Source organism: Salminus brasiliensis, chromosome 4 (assembly GCF_030463535.1).
Source record: "Salminus brasiliensis chromosome 4, fSalBra1.hap2, whole genome shotgun sequence".
NCBI lineage: Eukaryota > Metazoa > Chordata > Actinopteri > Characiformes > Bryconidae > Salminus > Salminus brasiliensis.
In genome coordinates this window covers 42808922-42834735 of record NC_132881.1, presented here as the reverse complement: position 1 = coordinate 42834735, position 25814 = coordinate 42808922, and the positions used below count along the sequence as shown (strand labels likewise).

The following is a 25814-nucleotide window of genomic DNA, read 5'->3' as shown; positions in this document are numbered from 1 at the left end:
TATATAATTATATAGAAGAGTTTACTGCAGCTCTATATAATTATACAGCAGAGTTTACTTTAGCTCTATATCATTATACAGCAGAATTTACTGTTGCTTTATATCATTATACAGCAGTGTTTACTGCAGCTCTATATCATTATACAGCAGAGTTGATTTCAGCTCTATATCATACAGCAGAGTTTACTGCAGCTCTATATCATTATACAGCAGAGTTTACTGCAGCTCTATATCAGTATACAGCAGTGTTTACTGCAGCTCTATATTATCATACAGCAGAGTTTACTGCAGCTCTATATCGTTATACAGCAGAGTTTACTGCAGCTCTATATCAGTATACAGCAGAGTTTACTGCAGCTCTATATCATTATACAGCAGAGTTTACTGCAGCTCTATATCATTATATAGCAGAGTTTACTGCAGCTCTATATAATTATATAGAAGAGTTTACTGCAGCTCTATATAATTATACAGCAGTGTTTACTTTAGCTCTATATTATTATACAGCAGTTTACTGCAGCTCTATATCATTATACAGCAGAGTTTACTGCAGCTCTATATAATTATACAGCAGAGTTTACTGCAGCTCTATATAATTATATAGCAGAGTTTACTGCAGCTCTATATCATTATACAGCAGAATTTACTGTAGCTATATACTGTTATGCATTAATCAGCACATTAGCTCACGCCTGAGCTCTTGCACCTGCAACAAAATAAATATTCTTTATTAAATGTATTTATTTACTTAATTATGTATTTAGCACAATATTATTTATTTTACATATATACAGCACCAAATGTACTGGCTTTAAAACGTTTTTGTTTAGCACAGTGTGGTCAAAGTTTATAATATTTATCACACTTTGCAGCCCTAGCATGTGTGTGTGTGTGTGTGTGTGTGTGTGTGTGTGTGTGTGTGTGTGTGTGTGTGTGTGTGTGTGTGTGTGTGTGTGCACTCATTTTCTGCATTCACTTTCCAAAATTGTCCAGCACAATTATTTACACCTTCCAGTTTTCTGCCATTGGGCCGTTCCTTCATTATATCCATAAGTGTATTTGTACATCGGGTTCCCTGCCAAACATTTTCTATAGATAGGTCAGTCAAGGTAGATTGCTTCTGCACAATAAATAGACTTACTGACCATGGCTGTGAGGAGATTTCACTTTATAGTCTTTACTGCAGCTCTCAGCTGGCCCAGAGCCATACCGCTCCTGCATCAAGGCTAACAAATTGCACTCTACCTGCGCTGCCAAAATGGCAGTTTAGGGAGCCATATTTCAGGGCAAATATAAATATAGCAGGATTTATTAAACGTGTTTGCCTTCTCCAACTTCCAAAGACGCTCTAAACTCCTCTCTGTGTGGCAGCAGCTGATCTGTATCAGGGGAGATATACGTCTGCACCAGCTCGAATTTCATGGGGCAGTGGTGGGACATTGTCTCCTTAACAAAAAATGTTCTCCAGAGTTCATTTTTAATGTAGGGGTCACACAAGGAGGATAATAACAAAGGTTTCACTAATTAGGTTACCTTGGTTGTATAATCTGTGGGACTTTAAGAATTGTAGAGTAGAATACTGAAGCGTAATCAATGTAGTCTTTCTTTCAAAGGAGATATATTGGGCTCTGAGTGGCTCAATGGGTCTAATGCACTGTCACTATGGCCCAGGGGTCTTTTGGTTTGAATCACAAACCATGCCGGTTTCCCACCACTTCTCCAGGTGGGTAGATGGCGATCTCTGCCCTCATCACTCTTAAAGCAATGCCAGCACATGCGTCTGTTAGCAAGTGCGGTTGCTTTCTGGCATTTCCCTCAGAGCGTGTCAGCTGCAGGCGAAAAGAAGCAGGGGGGGGGGGGGGTCCTTACACTCCTAGTGTCAGGAGCATTGCCACTGCTAGGGGGAGTTACATACGGGCGGCTTAATTGGCAGAGCCGATCTACCAACCCATAAACCGTGACATAACACAGCCCTGTCTGTTTTTGTGGGCTACCTAAGAGAAAAAACAGGGCATTCAACACATCATTCAGATCTGGCTTGGAACATTTGTCAGGTCATGGGGTGCAGTTCTTTGTGGGTGCAGTTCTACAATGTACAATGGCTGCCAAAAAATGAGACTGCAGGCAGCAGCAAACTGCATCATGAGTGCATATCCTGAAACCCTAAGAACAGAAGGGCAATTACAGCAAACTACAGCTGAGAGAGCCTGAGTGAATGAGAGAGGGGTGAACTCAAGGTGAAGTAAATGTTAGCTAACTAGTGCAAACAGGGACAAATCAAAATAGACTTAGAAGAAAAGTCTAAGAATTAGGGTATCCAGGAGGACCACAGAAAAAGGGTGGGGGTGGGATGAGCAGTGGCTCATTATCGTTTAAAAGAACAGGAACAGAAATTAGGGTGAGAATGTATGCTGTAGTGCTGGATTCTCATGGTATTTTAACCAAAGCATGCGTTAACGTTTGTAAAAATATAGAATAATATGTCTCTACATTGTCTATGACTGTCCATTTCAAGTGCAAGACTCATTGATTCTAATTGATTCCTCTTGAAGATCAAACCAAACTATTCTCTAACAGCTTCCAGCAACTACTTATTGGTCTTTTCATATTGTTTGGTTTAGTCATTTAAAAGTGAATCCTACCCCTCAGGATTCCCTTGTGACAACATAAGTAAGTCTTAAAATTAAAGAGTTATACACTGTAAAGGTATATATTTTTATGGGGATGTTGTTCTTGGTCAAGACCACATACAGTACTAAATTTAGCAAAGCCAGTAGCAGTTCTCTCACCCTGGCCTTCCAACGTCTAGCAGAAGCCACTCTCCAGAGGTGTCAAGTAAAGAAGCAGTACTTTGCTACCTTACTAAAGTAGAAGTTTTGGTTATCGAAACTTTACTGGAGTAATTATTTATTTTTCAGCCGACTTTTTACTTCTACTCCTTACATTTTGACCCAATTATCTGAACTTTCTACTCCTTACATTTTAAAAATAGCCTCGTTACTCCTATTTCATTTGTTTTCATTCCGGCTCGTCATTGTTTGTCGAGAAAACCAAAAAACACCTAACCTTTGAATTTGATTGTGGTTGGATGAGAAGTATAAACATACACCATTCTGACTCCCTATTGGTTTGTAAGTGATCCATCGCTCCTGCAAACATTGCAACACACTCCAGCAAGCACACAGCAGACGTATGTAGTCTAGTATGAAGACTGTGTCCGTGGCAGAGACTCAAGAGAACTGGAGTGAAACTTTCAGACTACTGACTATTGATCACACGCCACTAAAGTTTGACTTTTTACACCATTACAAAACTTATAGACAACTACTCCTCATATTTTCCCTCCATGAAACACATGTTAATGCTCAGTAGTGCACAGAGACGCTCCTTTTATAGATCTGATATTACTAAAATGCTTTAATGCTTTTAATAGAGCATTCTCCTCATTATGGCTTTTAGATGAAATGTGTTTTTGGGGGGGTTGGGTAGTGCACTATAGACACCTGTGGTGCGGCCTAAGCTTTTGGACTTTGTTTTCCTTCCATTACTTTTACTTTTCTACTATAAGTAGTTTTGAAACCAGTACTTTTACAATTTTACTGGAGTAAAACGCTTAAGTTGATACTTCAGTTTTTTTAAACCCTAGTATCTCCACTTCTACCTGGGTAAGGAATGGGAATACTTTTGACACCTTTTCCACTCTCTGAAAAGTTCTCTCCCACAGTCATAAGCTACTTTTCCTGCCACAAGTGATCAGTCCATGCTGGTCCAGTTGTGTTGGCGTGTACATTTTTAGTGTTCAGTTTCTATGAGGCCTTAACCAGTGAGTGTGTTTCTTTTGCACATGTTGAGCTCGGCTGCATTTACCTCCACCCTCCTCTCTTTCTTCTCTTAGAGATCCAAACTTGCGGAGGCTTCCTGCGCGAGGAGTCGGGGGTCATAAAGTCAGAAAACTGGCCCATGAATTACCCACCCAACAGAGAGTGCCTGTGGAGGGTGCAGGTGCCCAAAGGCAAAACCATCACGCTGACGTTCACCCAGTTTGACGTGGAGGCAGCCGGCATCCTATTAGGCCGCTGCTTTGACAATGTGGTCATTTATGATGGATCACAGCCCACAGCAAAGAAATATGGTCCGCAAGAGTTTCTCAGCTTTGTAAAATTGTTGTCAGGGATTTAAATTTCCAGTGTAGACGTAAAACTACAGTATATTAAACATGTTTATGCTAATGTTACTAATATGCATGGTTTAATTATCTAAAAAAGTATTAATTCATTTAATTATTTATTTATTGGCAATATTTACCAACTTTCAGCCGTTTACAAAAACAAAACAAATTTTACCTTTTGAGACCCTGCGTCCTCATATGGGGACATTACATTCCTGTTTCTCTGCACCATGATACTTTTATTTTCTACTTTGACCCTTTGGCCTCATATGAGGACTGTGCAAAGACTAAGTTTAGTTTTTATACTTGTTAGGTCCTACTAATCCCACATTTAATGGGATTAAAAATGCACACCAAGCAAAGGTCCAGGTCTCAGGATGTTAAATAGCTCAACACAACTAATATAACAAGTGTTCTCCAAATTCAACACAGAATGCTGCTTTCATTGATGACTGCAGTCTCAGAATTATTCAACCCCTTCAGTACAGCACCCTTCTGCTGATATGACCTGCTGCAAACATCATGCACAGCCAGACACCAACTTCTGACTGTGTTTCTGAGGAATCTTAGTCCATTCCTCATCAACAGTGGCCTCCAGTCCTCGAAAATTCTTGGGTTTGTTGCTGCAACAGCTGCCATCAAATCCCACCAAAGATTTTCTACAGGGTTCAAATCAGGCGACTGTGACGGCCCCTCCAGAATCTTCTGAAACCAAGCCTTGGTGGACTTTATGGTATGCTTGGGATCACTGTCCTATTGGAAGGTCCAATGACGCCCATGCTTCAGCTTCCATGACGCTGGGATTTCCTGATACATGATTGAGTCCATCTTGCCCTCCACATGCTGCAGGTTTTCAGTGCCAGAGGAGCAAAGCAGCCCCAGAGCATCACTGAGCCACTGCTATGTTTGAACCCTATGGTAATGGGATTTGAAGAAGGCGGTTGCAGCAGCTAACTCATGAAAATGAATGAACTGGAGGTCCCTGCCTATAAGAAATGGTCTAGGATTCCTAAGGAATGCTGCCAGAAGCTGTGCATCACATTTGCAGTACATCCTAACAGCAAAGGGTGCTCTTCTAACTACTAAAGACGCTTGCCATAAAAGGGTTGAATAATTCTGAGACTGTAGTCGTCATTAAAAGTAGCATTTTGTGCTGGATGTGGAGAAGGTTATTGGTGTTATTAGTTGTGTTAAGATTTTTACATTGGTCTTGTTTGATTGCAGAACGCTGAAAGGTTGGTAAATTTTGGCCAATTTGAATATGAATGATTGCCGCTCTATATGTATAATATATGTATAATATAGTATAATATAGTACATAATAATAATAATAATAATAATAATAATAACATATATAATATGTATAATATAGGATTGTCTTATTTGGCTTCCACCTTGGATAAATGGTGTTAAATGAACTTAATAACATAGTGTATACTGTTGACTAAAGGTTTTCTCATACACATACTGTATATGCTAACTGCACTACAGGACCTTACTGTGGTACCAAAATCCCACCGGTGATCCAGACAACAGGAAACGAGCTGGTGATGCGTTTCTATGCCGACTTCTTCACGGAAGCTGAAGGATTTCGAGCATTTTGGACCACAGATCCCACCCTGCCTGCTCCAACTGATCCACCTGTACCACCAAACCCATGGGATGATATCACCATAGGTACAAATGATAATCCTTTAAACCACGGTAACGTGGTTACAAAGAAAATATAGTGTTTGATCTAAGTCAGAAAAAGAAGCTTCATGTTTTGAATGTGCACTGCAGTTACAGCACACTCTATATGTTTGTGGGAATTTGTCCATTTAGCATTTCTTCTAAAATCAAGGTTATAGAGGGTATGCACTAACGTCACATTCTTGCTGGAACACGAACCCATCAGTCGGACTGAATGGGTCAGGTGGTGTCGATCACAGCTTGAGCTAGAGTCTGCAGGCCGGTAGATCTTTAGGAGCAGAGATGGCGACCCCTGTGTTGCAGTAGAGTACAAAGTGTGTATGCAAGACCTCAGAGCAAGAAAGCAGACTAACAGATAAACAAGGGCAGGAGGCATGTGTCCAGCAGCAGTGATCCGAAGCCCATTTGCTGGGGATGTCAGTGTTCTGTGGAGGCTTATAGGAATTCAGGCTGTTTTACTGCTGTGGTGACTGGGTTTGTTAGAAGACCTTGCACCGTACTTGGTCTCAGGTGGCCTTGCTGGGTCGCTGAGGGAGAGTGAGTGTGTGTGTGTGTGTGTGTCCGAAGGTGAACATTGCGGGGTGCATTGAATGCATCATGCGGTCGAGAGAGAGTGGTTGTATATTAAATTAGCATTTAGTACAACACAGTCAAAGTGTCAGCTCCAATTTTTGACTTGCCGACTCATTGGCAAAGTGGTTTGAGGTGGGGCCTCCGTGGATCAGATCAATAAGCCTAAGCACCCATGACTCTGTCGTCTGTCGTCATCCCTTGACAGATGGCACTGGAACCAGATATCAATGTTATTCACTTCACCTGTCAGTGGTTTTAATATTTTGGCTGATCAGTGTATTTACAGATGATTCAAAACTCTGCCCTGGGATCTTGACCTCTGCTCTGTCCCGTAGAATGGCCGGTGACTTGTGGAAAGCCTGCGATACCTCCCATGATCAACACTCGCATAGTGAACGGCGAGGCTGCCAAAGCTCACTCCTGGCCCTGGCAAGTGTCCATGCAGGTATGGCTGAAATCCATCACCTCCTGCACAGTTACAGCTCACACTTCCTCATGCTCATCTCAGCACACCCGTTAATGTTTATCGGAGATACTGTGATACCGAGCTGTGGTGGAACGTTCGTTTAGATCTGCTGGAGTGACTGCTAGTAAATCGTAGGTGACAAATTGTGCTGATCAGCAGAACCTGATTAGAAAATGATTATTCGGCTAGTTTAGCACCAGCTCAGCTCCAATATATCTTCAATGTCTTATGCAAGCTTTCCAAGACAACTGCAGATTTCCAGTGAAGGAGCGAGACAGATGGTATTTTCACTAAACACTGCAGCATCTAGAGTTGATTTTAGAGTGTATTTCCTACTGCGAGGGCAATAAAAATGCCTAGACTGCATTAATAATCCAGGTAAAAATTGAAAATTTTGTGTGACAAAAGGCCTCAACCTGTCAGAAATGATGACAGAAGGGTTTCTCCTGAGAGTTGCTGTATTATACATCATAGTGCCTCGCTTAAAGATGCAAATAACATATTTATTGAGTGTTTTAATTTGCACTTTGATGCATAAATAGTAAGTGTGTGACTTTGGTTTGACAAAAAATGCTTAGATTCAACATTACAAGCCTATTTACCACCCTGTTATTTTACCTACGAAATAAAAACACACAGATTTTCCTTTTATGGTACAAACAATGATAAGCTCTGCTTGTATTGGCAGACTTAGTTTTAACACTGCTAGCTAGTTAGCTAGCTTTTAGCCTTGCCTCAACTCACTTTCCCAGTTTTGGCTTTCTCAAATCTCACCGGTAGAAGAATAATAAATAATAAATCTCTGTTTGCCTTCGTTAGTATAGCATTACGTGAACACTTAGAATATTGCAATTTTGGTTCTTAAAAAATTCGTTGTTTGTTTTTTCTAGACCTTTTTTTTTTGTCTTTTTTCACAAAATAATCCAGGCTTTTACATGTGGTAGGTCAATTTTAAACAGTATATATATATATATATATATATATATATATATATATATATATATTTTTTTTTTTTTTTTTTTTTTTGTACATTCAGAAAATATTAAAATCTGTGTTTAAATAAAGACTCCAACTCTTATGTTTATCAAATGTTTTATGACACATTATTTAAATGTCATTTATCAGGGTGATGATGTATCAGTTTTATCAGTGTTATCCGTGTATTCTACTGTATTTTATTTATTGTATATTTATTTTTGGGAAAGTTACCTCAGATGTTTTCACAATGTTTATGTGTGAACATTGTGTATGAAATGTTCTAACAACGCTGTGATGCAAACCAATATTACATATCACATGTTTTTCAGAACGTTGTTTCTGTAACCCTGCAGACTTTAACAAACCTTCCTGGAACCGGCCACTAAACCTGATTCTCGTAGAAACTCATTTTCCCATAACTGGCAGAGTCTGGAGGTGATGAGCTGCTCTCTAGTATCAACACCACCGTATTCTCCTGAAGTCTCCATCATGCTTTATCGTTTTGCCAGTTTTGACTTGAACTTTCTCTAGTGGGCTGGGTGTGTCATTTTGAGGACATGAATATAACGAGTCAGGACTGTGATGTAACAGTTTCGGGGATTTGGACTTGGCCCGTTTTACAGCTCTGCCAGATTGTCTTCCGAATGCAAACACGACAGTGCTTGAGCTTCATGATTTGTCCACTTCCAAGAAACTTACAGTTTGACATTTTAGAGCCTTCAAAATTGATTGATGAGTGAACAGCATGCTGCTGTGTAGTCTCTGTGTGCTGTCCCAGTCCTAATCACTCATCTGCACAGCACGTGCAGCACTTCCTAGCACATCCTTCCACAGGGAGCATCTACATTATTTTCAACTGTGTCCAGCCTCATTCCCCAGCGGCCGCTTTACAGCTTTCTCCTGCCCCGTCCTCCCTCAGTTCCTCTATAAATTAACTAGCGCTAATGCCTTGACAACACCTGAAGGACTTAACGACCATCACCAATCATTCAGTCCATTTATTCTCCTTTAACAGTGTCCCATAGCTGTGCTTCCTTTATGAAGACTGTGTTATCTGGTGTCTGCTATCTGCTGCCATAAGCTCACTGGTTATATCTCTGAACTGTGTTATCTCTGTGTTCTTTCGAAAGGTTTGGCCCGATTCCCAGCCGACCCCCACGTTCTTTCACACGTGCGGCGGGACGCTCATCCATAAGCAGTGGGTTTTGACAGCTGCTCACTGCTTCATCAGGTACAGCCAGCGTCCTCTATCTGTTACCCGTAGTACTCTCTGTTCCTCGAGGCTGTTACTTTTATTAAACCTGTTACTGATGTCACAGCACATTCTTTTGGCTATTGGCTATTATCACTGATGTGCTCAGCATTTATATGGACAAAAGTATTGGGACACCTGATTGTTCATGGTTTCTTCTGAAATCAAGGGTATTAAAAAAGAGTTTATCCTGCTTTTGTTGGAGATACTGTCTCCACTGTCCAGGGATAGAGGCTTTCCACTAGATTTTGGAACATTGCTGTGAGGATTTGATTGTATTCATTGATTAGAGCATTAGTGAGGTCAGGATGTTGGATGATTACCACCAAAACTCATCCCCAACTCATGCTATTATTGGATGGAGCATCAATCATCATTCCAGAGAATGATTATACCCCTTTATACCCCTCTAGCCCATGCCTGGCATTATGTATGTGTGTGTGTGTGTGTGTGTGTGTGTGTGTGTGACTGTATGTGTGTCTGTGAACCTCTCCACAGGTATGCAGATCAGCTGCAGAGATGGCAGATGTGTCTGGGCAAATACAACCTGACCCTGTCGGAGCCCAGCGAGCAGTGCTTTGGCGTTCAGGGTATTTACCGCCATGAGGGCTTCAAATACCCCACCGTCCCCAATGTGGAGTTCGATGTTGCCCTGGTGCGCCTGGACGGAGAGGTGACCCCTTCTGACCAGGTCCACTTTGCCTGCCTGCCGCCTCTGGAGGAGGTGCTTCCAGGAGGAACGACGTGCTATGCCACAGGCTGGGGGGACGAGACAGGTGTGGATAACGCGGTGTGCTGTGTGCACTACAGCTCACTTCTTCTTTCACTCTCTGTTCACTGTCCATTGGGTATGACCTTGGGATGGCCATGGAATGACCGAAGAGATTTATCCCAGCGCTCTAAAATGGCAGACACACTGAGTGGTTCACTGTTTCTGTGATACAGTAGAAAGCCCTGAACAGAGTCTATGCTCTGCTAATGCAGTGATTTCTAGCTTGGCCGTCTGCTACATGTTTGTGTGTTTTCCCTGATTTAACACACTGGCTACAACTAATTAGCTCATTAACAAGCCCTTCCCGAGTGAGAAAACACTGAAATGGGGCTGAGCCTAAACACTATGCTAATGCTAACCCTGGGTCATATGATGACCTCACTTCAAATGAGGCTTCAGTCTCAGCTGGGTCTTCTTGCATAAATGCAGATTTGAATTGAACTGACATTTATGAATCTCTGCAGGCTATTCATCAATGGCCAATTAAATGGGCAAGAAGTGAGCAAAGCATTTTCCCTCAGATTTCTTCCTCCGCTCTGAGGCCCCTTAAAGTGTTACAGGGCCATCTGTTGGCTAATGGCTGTTAAAGCAGCTGTGCTAGCAGCAATACGGGTTGCTGTTCAACTGAATTTATTTATTTATTTATTTATCTGTGCAAGGACAGTGCACCGTAATTAACCCACAGATGAACATGCCATTTTTCTTTTTGTTCAGTCATTGGTTGCTCAACCAGAGTCAACCAGAGGAGGAGGCCCTTTTGAGCCTTGGGTCCTCTCAAGGTTTCTTCCTTACCACTGTCGCCTTCAGCTTGCTCAAAAGAGGCTCAGACTCTCATCTCTGTAAAGCTGCTTTGTAACAGCATTCATTGGTTTACCAATTTGAACTGAATTGAACTGAATTCAGTGGTCTGCCACTATAGTCCGGGGGGGTCACGAGTTTGAATCCTAAGCCATGCCGCTTGGCCATCAGCTGCCGGAGTCTGAGAGAGCACAATTAGCCGTGCTCTCTCAGAGTGGGTAGATGGCGCTCTCTCCACTTATTATCACTCTAGCTGATGTGGTGGAGCTGGGGACCTGGTGCAATGCCACATTGGCGACAGTTTGAAAAGAGGAGGTGGCTGGGATCACATGTATAGGTACTTCTAGAGGTGAGAGCACTGCTAGTGCTAGGAGGAGCTATGGATGGGTGGGTTAATTGGCAGTGGCAACTTGAGAGAATAATAGAAGAAATTTGATAAAAAAATATAATAATAACATTAACGTTCATTGCATTTATAGACTTTTTTCTGCTTTTACTGTAAAGTAATGTTAGTGTTTTGGAGATACAATAATTTAGAAACTTAAATTTTAGTTGAAGCCTTAAAATAAATATTTAAAGTAAATGAAAACATTAAGCATGATACTGTATCAATAAAGCTGAGTATTTTCCCCATCAGGCAACTTCTTAGCTCCGAAAGTGGCTGAGACTCTGAACCAGGTGGCTCTTCCTGTGGTGCCCTACGACACCTGCAAGCGCATGGACTACTGGTGGTTCCAGGTCAAATCCTCTATGATCTGCGCTGGATATGATTTACCCGATGAACTTAAGTCTGTGTGTCAGGTGTGTATGTGTGCCAGAACTGAGAGAGCAAGGTCAGTTGTGCTCTCTCGGACTCCGGCTGCTGATGGCAGGCAACAATAGCACCTTTATTTATAGTGACCCTTATAGGCCTCATGACTGAACACTGCATGTGCTTGTTCTCTTTGTGCAACAGGGGGACTCAGGTGGGCCCCTTGTGTGTCAAGCCAGCCCTTTGGACCCCTGGAAGGTGCACGGCATCACCAGCTTTGGGCCAGTTGGCTGCATCATGAACAAGAAGCCCAGTGTGTTCACCCGCACGTCTGCCTACCTGCCCTGGATAGAGAACGCCATGCGGAAGGACGTCTACAACCGCATCAGTATGTTAGCATTGCTCAGTGATATCTGATGGACTTTGAGTTTGAGCAGGACAAACCTTTATTAAGTGAAGGTTCTTAAGTGAAGGTTCTTTACACTTACACATCTCAAACATGGTTCTTAATACAACCAAAAGGGGCTCTTTCATGGCAGAGGTCTTCAAATCTGGACCTTGAATCCAGGTTCCCGTTCTGGACGTTGTTATCCTTGGTGGCTAACTCGAATTACACGGACACTTAGGGCCCCAATGCCACCAGTCAATTTTTATATTCATTAGCACACCGATACTAGGTTTATCAATTTCTGCTGTTGGCCGCTTGGGTGGTTGATAAAGGCCCAGGCGCTTCAGCTTATTGCACATAATCTCTCTCCCTATGAAATGATGAAGCATCTGGTGCTGAGGCTATGGTAAGGGGCTCCCCAAATGAAAATCTATTTAGGGCCCCTATAAAGGCTTGGGCTGGCCCTGATGGCTAATTAGTTACATTAACTGTTCGGTTAGCTTCACTATATGGACAAAAGTATCAGGACACCTGTTCATTCATTAAATCTTCTGAAATCAAGGGTATTAAAAAAGAGTGTGTCCTGCTTTTGTTGAAGTAACTGTCTCCACTGTCCAGGGAAGAAGACTTTCTACTAGATTATGGAGAATTTGGGTTGCTAGCGTTAGCATTTAGTCGCTTTGACCTTGTTTCTGTATTCTCCTGAAGTAGCCGTTGTGTTTAGCCTTGAATGTGAGCTGGGTGTCTTTATATTTTGGGGTTAAACTTTTATAACAAGTGAAGGGATTTCACTATGCCACGGAACATGTAGTGTCCCATTCCAGGACACCGTTAAATTATGCTAAACTAACCAGAGTCTCTGTGTCTTTCCACCTCTCTGTTTCTCTCTCTCAGGTTCTGGCTGTGGTGGGCTGATGGAGCATATTGGTACTGACGGTGTTTTGTCGTCTATGAATCACCCCCGGGCCTATGAGAACAGCGCCCGCTGCCAGTGGAACATCATCGCTCCTGCAGGAAAGCGCGTGCATCTGCACTTCCACACATTCTCTCTGGAGGAAAGCCAGCTGTGCCTCAATGACAGGGTCTCGATCTCAGACGCATTTGGATCTCTGGGTAGGCCAGCTTTCAGAACTGTCACCCCTCTGGGCCAGAACAGGGTCCCTGATATTGATATTCCATTTATTATTGTGGCAACATTAGGCTTATATATACAGAGTGGATGAGTAGTTTTACTGCAGCTGCACAGACAAAGCATGGACAGTCTCTCTCTCTCTCTTTCTCTCTGTCTCACTCTCTCTGTCTCACTCTCTCTGTCATAAAACTCTAATCAGTAGGCATTTGCACTGGACACAACTGAAGAAGATGGGCAGCAATGGGAATGTTGAAAATGTCATTGCACCCAAGTGCAATTTGCAGACACTATGGTTTCAAAGGTGTGATTTGCAAAGACTGTAAAACTGAAGGGTCTGTTACCATTGTGGAAAGAGACTAACAGTGTACTTTCCCATAGACAAAGCAGTCTTGCTAAAGAGTATGAAGCAGTTTTCAGGACACTTACATAGATATGCTACAAGACAGTTAACCTGAGGCCTTTACAATGCAACAGCCATTAGCCAGTCATGCTATGAATTCAGCTATTTATAGATAATTGTTTGTATTCTGAATCAATAATGAATTAATTTCTCCTCCAGATTATCATCACATTTATCACTGTTAGGATATTTCCAAACTATCAGCATTTCTTTATTCATTATGTGAATGCATGCATGCCTGTGTGTGTGTGTGTGTGTGTGTGTGTGTGTGTCTGCGTGTGTGTTTGGCTTTAAAGTGATGGGGATATACTGTATAATGTGTTGTTTCTCCCTCAGGCACCCACTGCAGCACATCCCCTCCCGCAGACCTGGTTTCAGCTGGTAACTCGCTCACTGTCAGTTTCTCCTCCAATGACAAGGTGGTGGACATGGGCTTCAATGCCACATGGAAAGCTGTGGACCCGGTGGACATTGTCAGTGAGTCACACACACACACACACCATACAATTAATGTATACAAACACTCCACACACTCGATTTAAGTATTAATATCACAAGGGGTGTGAAAATGCATGTGCTGGATTTAGAATGATATAATCAACAGCTTATAATAGCATTCAGTATCTGGGCAATTTTGAACCCAAAGAAAATCCTCAAGCTATTTCCAGAGTGAAAGAAAACATGCTCATTCATTTTCCTGTTTTACTTAATACTTCACTTTAGTTAAGCTTTAGCTTTTTCATTGTTTGTAATTATACTAAACCAGTATGGTGAGCAGTAAACATAAAAATCAACTCTTATGTACTGACCGTGTGCATCTTGTTTTTGTAATTATTTTTAATTATTTTTTTCTTCCCAATTTAGGTTTATTTAAAAATATATATCTTCCCAGCTTAGTTATTTTATTAACTAACAAAATTACAGATTTAGTTATTTTGTTTAAAAGTACAATTTCTTCCCCAGTTTAGTTATTTTCTAAAGAAATAATTACAAATGTACTTATTTTTTTATTTTAAAAAACACAATCCCCCCTACCAGTTTACTTATTTTACTAACTAGCATAGATATAATTCTTCCCAACTTAGTTTTTTTTTTTTTTAAATGATACAATTTCTTCCCCAGTTTTTTTATTTTGTAACTAAATAATTACAAATCCCCTTCCCAATTTAATTATTTTATTAACTAACAAAAGATAACATTTCTTTTTAATTTAGTTATTTTGTAAGTTAAGAAAAAAACATCCCCAGTTTAGTTATTTTGTAACTAAACAATTATAAATTTCATACTAATTTAGTTATTTTTTACTTTTAAAAAAATGTCATGGCGTGTATGGTCAGACACGAGGGGAAGAACACTTGCAGAGATGGAAATCAAAGATGGTTTATTAACGAAACCAAACACAAAACAAGGGGATAAGAAACATGAAGTGCAGCAACGTGGGAAAACCATGAACAATGAACACAACAAACCTGGGACTGGGAGGAGCAGGGAGCTGAACGAGAGTGAAACTAGGGGAAGAACTAAAGGGGAGATACAAAACCAAGGACAGAGCCATGCTCTATGTACAAAAGGGGGGAGGCTGGGGAACCATCCGCTAGACCAAAAGGCAAGGCCGACCTAACCTGACTTTGCAGCGTACTGCCTTGAACGTGGGTCGCCTTGGAACCTGAGCAGTAAGCGAACAAACCTCGCTTGCCTCTAGGGTGGGGTGGAGACTTTCTCCCGAACGTGGACCGCAATCTTGAGCCGATCTGAACACGCTGGTAACGTGTGAGGAATCTCCGAGCGTCTCAGAGATCCCAACGGAGACAATTCATGGCAGTGAACAAAGGGGGTAACGCTCTCTAAGTACTCCCAGTCCCAGGTGAAACACATGAATCAACTCATTTGAACAGAAACGAACAAAAAGTCCTACACAATTACATAACTCTTCCCAATTTCTTCCCCAGTCTATTTAATTTGTAAAACAATAATCGTGGATTTTACCATAATAATTGAATCATTTCTTTAAGACCAAAATGTAAATGAATCAAATCAGTGATCAGTGTCATCTGCTCTTCTTAAACTGTTCCTCTCTTTTCCATCACCATCAAAACCCCTGCTCTTCTTCATTCACAGGTGTGGTTGGGTGTGGTGGAGAATTCACTGGTCAGCAGGGAGAGCTCCAGTCACCCAACTGGCCTAATAATTATCCTGACCAAGCTGCCTGCACCTGGACTATCTCTAGCCCCTCGGCCAAGAGCCTTCACATCGTTTTCACTCACTTTGAAGTGCAGGCGGTCAACATCCTGGGCAAATGCGTGGACTTTGTGGAGGTCTTTGATGCTGCTGGGCTGTCTCAAGGTTGGAACAGAAATGATACAGTGATGAGAGAGATTAGCAGACATCCTCACAGACTTTATCCTCACAGAGTCTTTAGGCAGTGTTTACTGAGGCAAGAATTGGTGAAGTGGATGTTTAATATTGACTGAAAAGACAAAAGAGACCAGATCAAGCTGCTGAGACACAGTAACACGTCTTTAGGCCTGAGGACTGAGGTTACTCAGCTGTTTTCTGTTTGTACATACCCCTTAAATTCTCTGGATCTGAAAGTGAGTTGGACCTCTTACTCTCTAGAACTACTTTCTACTTACACCTACTGCACATTGAATAGTGAGTGCAGCTGGACTGGTGCTTCTACGTGTACTCACTGTAAATATGATACCATGCTATGTACTGTATATAGTGCTCCGAACTAAGGAATACCTAAACTAACCACTGCTGCTTACCCAACTCACCGACTAGCTGACTAACTAACTGTCTAGGGACAACAAGTAAAGCCAAGGCCAGCCTGCCGCGTGAAACACTGTCCCAACGTGGTCAGTTCTGTGCTCTGTGGTGGATTCTCAATACACAGTAATTGGTAATACTGACTTGGCAAGTCTGGCTTGCAAGTACAAACTCCAGAGGACAGGAGGATGCTGTACGGTCATTCTGCGTTATGTATTCTGGGATAGTCATGTCCTGATGCGTCCTCGATAACACAGGCGGGACAAGAACTTGTACTAGGCAAGATGTGAACTTCTGAACGGAGCAGTACTTGGGCTGCGACTGATGACGTTTCACAAGAACACAGGAACACAAGTACAGACAAGCAGGCAGATTGAGATACGGCCTGTGTTTGACTTAAACTTGGAGCCACAGAGAGAGGTCAGCTTATCTGACCAGTGATCTGCTTCACTCACTCGGCCCCCTGACGGCCGACAGCTATTGCTCCAGGTCGCCAACCCAGGCCAGCACCGACACCAATAAAAACACCACCTGCAAGAAAGCGTGAGTAGCCAGTGTGCGTCCGAGCACGTTATCTGAACCCCTCACCTCCCATCATGACTTAAAAACAACCCTTATTATTCACAGGCCAATTCTCAAGTTCACATCTAGCCACATTAAGTACAGTCCAAAAGCCCGGATGTGTTCTTGTTCCACCCCGTGTTATCGGGGACGCATCAGGACGTGACATGTGTGGACTGCCTGCCAGATATCCTGGAATGCATAACGCACCACGCTGCTGTTCCAGTTGCAGAATGACTGTACAGCGTCCTCCCGTCCTCGGGAGTTTGTACTCACGAGTCCAACTTGCCAAGTCAGTCCTACCAAGTCCACCAGTCCCAACTTGCCGTCCTTTATATTGATATCACTTCAGTGGCTGTCCGTAACCGTGTGACCCACCTCTCCTAGCAGTAGAATGAAGTTATTATGTTTGCTTAAGTGTAAATAAATACAATCTGCAGCTTTACAACCTGAGTTTTATAAAGCGGTAGACCAGCATGTCCAGCTATCACACTGTTTTGCTTGATTTGCACAGGGTTCTGCCAGGGGTCATTAAGAGTTGGCCTAAATTCCAACTGATTCCAGTTTCCAGATGTGGGACTGTATGTTTATTGCTATTTTTAATGCTAGTAGTTAATAACTGAATAAATCACTGCTGTCATGCAAAAATGACGAATCTCCATTTTTGCCGCTTTCACATTTTGACATAATGTGAATCTGGCAATTGTTTTTTACATTATGTCAGAATTTCATGATGAACGGACCAATAGAAATGCTTCAGAATGACTCAGACTATTCAGACTCTTTTTACATTGACTTCCATTTAAACTTAAGGTTTTTTCCTTCTCCTGTAAAGTTGTCATTTGGGAGATACAAGGTTTTTGTCCAACAGCGTCAAAATCATAATAGTTATTTATAGTTAAAGCAACATAACAGACGCACATCCAGCCAGGTCATCCAGACTCCTAAGCAATAATTACTTAGCAGAACTGTTGAAAAAAAAATGCTCAACGCCATCTGGTGGTCAAACGCTGAGTTGCACTGTGTACATCTCTGTGTGATTGGTTCCTTCTTCAGGTCAGTTCTGTGGCTATGTGCCACCCAAGCTGACCGTCACGGGAGACAAAGCCATCATCCGCTTCCGCACAGACGGGACAGCACAGCAGAAGGGCTTCCGTGGTTATTGGACCACTGATCCCAACGTTTTTCCGACCTTGCCCCCTCTGCCACCCAACCCATGGGACAATGTGATCATCAGTGAGTGGCCTCTATATAACTCTAACAGCCTCATCCTCTCTGTGCAGTTCCTTTTCATGTTGTTTTATATAGTTGTTCTGTTTATTTTATGTCAAATCAGACAGCACACACTGTTTCATGTAAATTACTGGACAGTAATAGCTGAAATTAGGCATTTAGCTAATACATCTATTATCACAGCTTAAGTGATTTCCACTCCCAGACAGTTGCGAGGTTGTTGTTATGTGAATACTAAGGTGAAAATAGTTTTTGCTAGATGGTTGCTAGATGGTTGCTGTGGAGTTGCTAGGGGATTGCTATGGAGTTGCTTAGCAGTTGCTAGGGTGTTGCTAGAAGATTAATATGGAGTTGCTTAGCGGTTGCTAGGGTGTTGCTAGGGAATTACTATGTTATCTATAGATATATTCGCAAGCACCGTTGCGTTGTGAATAGTATCCAAAGTTTTTGCTTCGGGTAGCTAGGTAGTTTTTAGGTGGTTGCTATGGTGTTGCTAGGGGATTACTATGGAGTTGCTTAGCGGTTGCTAGGGGATTGCTATGGGTTTGTTTAGTGTGTTGCTAGGTGGTTGCTAGACAGGTGCTATAGCATCTCAGGTGGTTGCTATGGGGTTCCTATGTAGTTTCTAGGTGGTTACTATGGTGTTGGTAAGTGGTTGCTAGATGGGTGCTATACTGTTGCTAGGTGGTAGTTATAGTGTTGCTTGGTGATTTCTATTAAGTTGCTGGATATTTGCTATAGTTTCCCAAAAGTGATTGCTATGCGGTAGCTAGGTAGTTGCTAGATGGTTGCTCTGGTGGTCCTAGGTGATTAATATTGTGTTGCTAGGTGGTTGTTATGGTATCCCAGATAGTAAATTAAAAAAAAGATCCCAGATTTTCCATTGGGTCTCAGACGTTTGGACCCCACTTGTAAAACACGAGCAGCACTGGAGTTTGTCTGACTGTGTTTTCCTCTTAGACTGGCCAGGAGAATGTGGAACCCCAGCGGTCAGTCCCATCACACCAGTGGTCAGAGTGGTGAACGGAGTGGAAGCTAAGCCTCACTCCTGGCCATGGCAGGTGTCCATGCAGGTGAGAACTCACAGTCATCTGAGAGATAATCTGGGTTTAATCAAATGGGTTTACAGTATGACTCATCAACCTGTGCTTACTCCACCAGGCTCAGCCGTCTCCATCCAAACCCTTCCAGCATGCCTGTGGAGGTTCTCTGATTCATGAGCAGTGGATCCTCACTGCTGCCCACTGCTTCATAAAGTAAGGAACACACAAACACACTGGAAAGGCCACACATGGAACTGACTCTTGCTCTAACATCAGGTGTAAAGCCTTCCCAGAAGAGTAGATGCCGCTGCTGCTGCAGCAAAAGTGAACAAACCTCTAATTAAACTCTTTGCAACCCTTGAATGAGAAGGTGTCCACAAAATTATGGACACATAGTTAATATTTGAAGATGTCTACCTTCATCATCACCCCCTCTCTCTGTCTTCTTCAGCTTCTTAAAGCCTGAAGTGTGGCAGATGTGCTTGGGGAAACACCATCTGAACTCCAGTCTGGACAGCTCCCCTGAGGTGTGTGTTTCAGTGGCCGCCATCATCTCTCACCAGGACTTCGCCTACCCCGAGAAAGAGGACGTCATTAACGACATCGCCCTGGTGCGCCTGGCCAAGCCTGTTACCATGACTCCGGAGATCAGCCCTGTGTGTCTGCCCAAACCGGAGGCGCTCATGCCCGCTGGCCACTTCTGCTACGTCACTGGCTGGGGAGACGAGAAAGGTCAGAGAAGGTCCCGTAGAAATTGTCGACTAAGCATGTTGATGTTCTTAGGGGAACAGTGCCCACAAACATGCTGGAAGTGTTCAGTATTTCCCTAAACCCTTCTTTAACCCATAACACTCTGTAACCCAAGGGTCAAAAATGACCAGAAGACAGTCTATTTACCTTGGCGGAGTAGAAACAAAGGCATGGAAGTATGAAGGAAGGCCGATGTGTCTCTATCTCTAAGGTTTGGGGTTTCTCAAGGGGAAAAGTCATCCAATTTGAAGCCTGTAGGATCATTTAGGGACTTTTCTCTGCTGTAAAACATGGTGGTGGGTCATTTTTCACCCTTAGGACAAAACAAGGGGGTTAAGAACACAGGGTTAGAATTACAGACATCATATGTCCAAATGTTTGTGGACACCCTTTCTAATGAATGCATTCAGCTACTTTAGGTTTGGTTCTGAGTTGCACCCATTGCCAACACAGATATACAAAAAAATGCACACACATCTTATCTAGTCCCTATAGATAAATACTGCCAATAGAATAGGACTCTCTGTAGCAGCTAAACATCAATCTATGCCAGGTGTGGGCTGGAGGGGTACAAAGCCCCCCAGCATTGAGCTGTGGGGCAGGGGAAGAACTGTGTTCTCTGGAATGATGGTTGGCGCTCCGTCTCAATACCATCCAACAGCCTGACCTTACTAATGATCTTGTTGCACAGTATAGACAGTTACTCCAACTTGCTGTTATCTACAGGCACTAGATAAGATGTGTGTGCATTTGAATATCTGTGTTGGCAATGGGTGCAACCCAACCTAAAGTAGCTGAATGCATTCATCAGAAAGGGTGTCCTCAAACATTTGGACATATGATGTCTGTAATTCTAACCCTGTGGTCCTATATCCAGTGTTCTTAACCCACTTGTTTTGTCCTAAGGGTGAAAAATGACCCACCACCATGTTTTACAGCAGAGAAAAGTCCCTAAATGATCCTATAGGCTTCAAATTGGATGACCTTTTCTCTTGAGAAACCCCAAACCTTAGAGAAAGAGACACATTGGCCTTCCTTCATACTTCCATGCTTTTTTCTCTATATCACCAAGGTACATAGACTGCCTTCTGGTCATTTTTGACCCTTAGGACAAGGGTTACAGAGTGTTAAGGGTTAAAGAAGGGTTTAGGGAAATACTGCACACTTCCAGCATTTTCATTCACTCTTTTTAATACAGTGATGGAGCAGGTGTCCCAGTACTGGAGCACATGCCCCAGTAAATTGGGTCTAATTACACCCCCCTTACATAAATGATGCTAGATAACTGCTACATATAAACTTCAGTCAAAACAAACAATAGTCAGGTCTGATCTCAGTAACAGTGACTGCAGTAACGGCATCAATCCAGTTGCAGAGACGGGGCTGTCTTCAGCTGGTTTCTGAGAGAAAGACACATTACACTTGCTTAGGTTTTATGCCCTTGGCGACAGCTGTGAAGCAGTGAGGAGGTTTCTCCATTCTTTAGCAGATGAGTCTGAAGGTGGGGCTTCAGTGATGGTGTGTAAACATGGATGAGAGAGTAGCTGCGTGCTTTTTGATACATGCAATCAAAATGACCACAGCATATCCAACTGACAGTCACACGGCTATGACGGCCAATGTTGATTAGTAGCCTGAAACATGGTGTTGTTATCCACTATGCAACCCAACCAAACCCAGATGTTCGCTACAGGACAGTACCAAACTCAGTAATAATATCGGCCAATTATTTATCCTATAAGACAAGCTTCATTTTGCTGGGGTACATTTACTACACAGGCCAATTCAGACATCATATAAAGTAGTTAAAACTTCTCCCATCATGATTTAATGGCCAACGCAGCAATCTGCTCCATTTCTATGCCTCTGGGGCTCCGTTACTGTGACACGTTGATGGTGAGTAATGATGTTAGACTGCATCTGTTGTTCTGAGCTGAATTTAAATCATCTGCTATCAGATGCCACCTCACTTCATCATTACTGTTTAACAGTCTTTTCTATAAATACATGCATGCTCACCCTTATGCTACCAGCTCTGCTCTGCATCCATATGCTAATTAAGCAAACCTGAGAACACACTGTACTGTATGCAGACTGACTCCGGACGTCTAAATACGGAGCTAAAAATAGAGGACGCCTCCAACCGTCCTGCTGTCTCCTGTTTTTATTTTTCCCACAGGCAGTCTGATCCCTGTAGCCTCTCAGCGTTTGAACCAGGCTCCTCTTCCCATCGTGCCCTATGAGACGTGCAGCAAACCCAGCTACTGGTGGGAAAACGTCCGGCCTTCTATGATCTGTGCCGGCTATGAGAAGCCTGATGAGCTCAAGTCTTCCTGCCAGGTATGAGAGAGAACAGATTTAAATGAATATATAGTTGTGTGTAGAAATGAGGACACCCCATGAAAGCCTTTGTGTTTTTTAACATGTTTAAACATCTGGACAATACTGAGAGATGGAGGTCATATAGGTAAACTCCCAGAACTGCAGAAATGCCTTTTGGAAAATGGTATTTATTTGTCAGTTAGACAGGTCCTAACTGTAACTGTCTACCAGTCTCTGAAATTGGGAACGTTCTTTCCACTCCTCCATGCAGAATTCTTTCAGCTGTCTTCAGTTTTGGACACATTTTCCTCAAACACCCTTTGATACAATCAAGAATTCATATTGGAATTTATATATTTTTACAGGGGGTGCTATTTTCTTCACATGACCATATACATGCATATACATTCGTTCTACCTTTAAAAAAGACTCTCTCTCTATGTCTCTCTCTCTCTCTCTCTATATATATATATATATATATATATATATATATACACACATATTTCTATATATGTGTGTGTAGAGAGACAGAGAGAGAGAGAATTTATTTATATATAATTAATATAATAATAATTTTAATCAGATGCGTGGGCACCTCATATTTAAAAGTGTAAATAAGTTCTCATCGTCTACAGAGACACATTTCTGCACATTCTAAAACCTACTTACTGTTTATGTGGCATAGTTAACATGTTCCAAAGATACACATCAAATGTGGCATGTGGAAAAGTAATGGCACATAAAATATGGTATAATATAAAAAATATAAAATATGGTATGTCTTTTCTGTGATATAAATAAGAAATAATGCACTGAAAATGTTTACTATAGACGATTTAGAGGAATTGTTAACCACGGGTGCCCAAACTGTTTGTCTGGAATGAACATTATCTACTATATCAGCTCCACTCACCATACAGGAACACTTTCTAGATGTTTCTCTCTTACTCTGTTACTCTGCTAGCCTCCATTCACTCTGTTCTTTAATGGTTAGGAGCCCACTTATTTGGGTGGTGGGTCATTCTCAGTACTGCAGTGACACACCTACCTAGTCGGTCCAATTTGTAGATGTGAAGTCTCAGATATATCTCAGGATATATCTGGGTGGTGAACTGTTCTCAGACCAGCAATGATGCTGAGGAGTTTATATATGTGTGTGATCCACTAGTACCAGCACAACACACACTACTAACACACTGACTACTACCATGTCAGTGTGCGTCACTGTGTCAGTGTGTGGTCCTGTTGGGTCCTGATCATCACTGAAGAACAGGGTGAAAGGAGACTAACAAAGTATGCAGAGAAACCGGAGGGAAGGTAAAACAAAAGGACGGATAGACTGGAAACACATTCATCACAGCCACTGAACATCAGTGAGCAATTCCTTTTGACTACCAGTATACTGAAATCTAGCCTGGAAGATATAGACGGCGCCACTGTTTTCTCTATTTCCTTCTGTCTTGACAGCTGTGAGTGTTCAGATTCCCTCAGCTAAAGGTGTCTGATATGTTATGGAAAGTGTCAAGACAAGACATCTCCAAGCTGCAGTGTTGGAAGAAGAACTGACAAACATATATTTTCTGAATATCATTCGTGACCCAAACCAGAAGAAGGAAATCTCTGACACCACAGCGCACTGTTTAGAGCTGTTCCAATTCAGTCATCGTTCAATATATGTAAAAAAGCTAAACTGTCAGAAACGGTGATGGAAGGTTCTGTCTTGACAGCAGGGATATCAGACGTGACGTTGAGAAATAACTGCAGATGAAAACGAGTGTCAGTCCTGCTCAGTCTCATGGGGCCTCACAGAGTTGCATAAGCTGCCACCACCCCTCATAATCATGCAGCGTTACATAAAGTCCTGAATGAGGCCTGTTTGTGGTCACAGACCCAGAACGACTGCGGCCCCCAGTTTGAAACAGTGCGTCCTAAGCAGGGCCTTTTGCTCTACTTGTCAATAACGGGAATTCAAAAGCTCCTATTGTCAGAATGTGACAGTACACTGCCTTCTTCTGAAAAAGCACATCCTGTCTGTTTATTGGGTTCATTTATTGGGATCATTTAGTTTCAGATATTGAATATCGTCACTGTCACGCACAGACCTCCAGATATCTCCAAAATATCCACTTTTACAGGAGAAGGAAAGAAAAAACCCTCAAAACTTTCAATGGATGTCAATGTAAAAAGCTTTTATTCCAAGCCATTTTGGAGCGTTTCTATTGGTCCATTCATCATGACATTCTGATACCATGTATAGAACAACTGCCAGATTCACATTATGTCAAAAAGTTAAAAACAGCTATAATGGAGATTTACATTACATTACATTAGCATTTAGCTGATGCTCTTCCCCAGAGCGGGCCAATGTAGTGTTAGAAGTCTTGCCCAAGGACTCTTATTGGTGTAGCACAGCATAGTCACCCAGACCGGGAATCGAACCCCAGTTTTCCACATGGTGTGGTAACTCACTGGCAGGTAGTGGTGTTATCTGCTGAGCTGCACCAAGAGATACAAGGTTTATGCATGATGGCAACAATACATACCTTATAATTTTTACATATTTTAATTTTAACATATAGTTAACATATAATTAATAGTAATTACTAAATATAATTACTGTTAAGATAAAAACAAAAAAATATTTAAAATATATTAAAAAATAACAATAAAGAGGCAGTTTAAAGTCAGCTGAAATCTAAATGGATCTGCGCCACACAAAGCCAGTCATACGCCCCCTGGACCAAAAATGAGTCACCTTGTGTGTTTAAGGTGGTAGCAACTTCAGGCTCCTGCTGATGGCGCTGCAGGAGGATGATCAGGCTATAAAAACCAGCGGAGTGTGTGAGTGGATTCGTAGATTGAGAAGAGGAGGTACAGTGCAGTGAGTGTTTCATTGGATGTGTAGAAAATGGGTCACAAAGCAGATGTTAATGATTGGAAAGGGAGTGATTGCATTCGTGTGTGTCAAAGGCCATAGTATATGGAAGCGTATACTGGTCAAACGGGCCTACAAGCAGCCTCCCTGCACCTGCGACAGAGAGGGACCTCAAAGCAGGATCTTGTCTCCTTCTTTTCTAGCACGCTCCCGTCATTCTGATCATTCTTTTGTCAATCTTCTGCTTGATATCATGTTCAATCATTTTCCTTTATTTCCTCCACCAGGGTGACTCAGGAGGCCCACTTGCATGCCGTCCCAATGGCAGTGGCTCTGTGTGGGAGGTGCATGGCGTGGTCAGCTTTGGTCCACTTGGCTGCATCATGAACAAGAAACCTGCAGTGTTCACCCGGGTGTCCGCCTTCAACCACTGGATAGAGGACAATATCAAGCGCTATGTCTATGAACACTCTGCTGTGGCTGCATGAAGAGAGAGAGAGAGAGAGAGAGAGAGAGAGGGAGGGGAGAGAGGGAGGTTAGATAAATGTCTCTGCTCTGGGACCCCAAGACCTGCACATTTTGTTTTATACACACACAGCCAAAACATTATGACCCCTCAAAGACACAGTGAATAATGACCTTTATATTAATCATAAGTAATTATTATAACCAATTTAGTGTAATTATTGTTGTTATTATAAATAAGTAAAATGAATTACAAATAATGTGTCATTATTTATTTATTATAAACCATTAATGCTGTTTATTTATGAGTGTAATATTATGTATACTCATTAATAAGGATTTATCATTGTAATGAAGAATTAATTCAATAAATATTAATAAATAATTCAAAAATAATTACCAACCTTGCCTCCAATTCATAGTTTT

At 42.1% G+C, this 25814-nt stretch overlaps 1 protein-coding gene across 1 annotated transcript in view; it reads left to right on the top strand.

Annotated features, from left to right (window-relative positions):
- The window catches only part of LOC140554962 (ovochymase-2), a 50440-nt gene extending 24700 nt beyond the window's left edge, over nt 1-25740 (top strand). The window contains exons 8-23 of the mRNA XM_072678517.1: nt 3896-4132; nt 5660-5845; nt 6769-6878; nt 9008-9108; nt 9628-9905; nt 11337-11500; nt 11655-11838; nt 12733-12951; nt 13707-13847; nt 15489-15713; nt 17757-17936; nt 18894-19006; nt 19095-19189; nt 19428-19708; nt 21906-22066; nt 25211-25740. Coding sequence (XP_072534618.1) covers nt 3896-4132; nt 5660-5845; nt 6769-6878; nt 9008-9108; nt 9628-9905; nt 11337-11500; nt 11655-11838; nt 12733-12951; nt 13707-13847; nt 15489-15713; nt 17757-17936; nt 18894-19006; nt 19095-19189; nt 19428-19708; nt 21906-22066; nt 25211-25411 — 2876 coding nt within the window. The 3' untranslated portion in view covers nt 25412-25740. The remainder of the gene's footprint in view (nt 1-3895; nt 4133-5659; nt 5846-6768; nt 6879-9007; nt 9109-9627; nt 9906-11336; nt 11501-11654; nt 11839-12732; nt 12952-13706; nt 13848-15488; nt 15714-17756; nt 17937-18893; nt 19007-19094; nt 19190-19427; nt 19709-21905; nt 22067-25210) is intronic.
- Nucleotides 25741-25814: the final 74 nt, after the last annotated feature.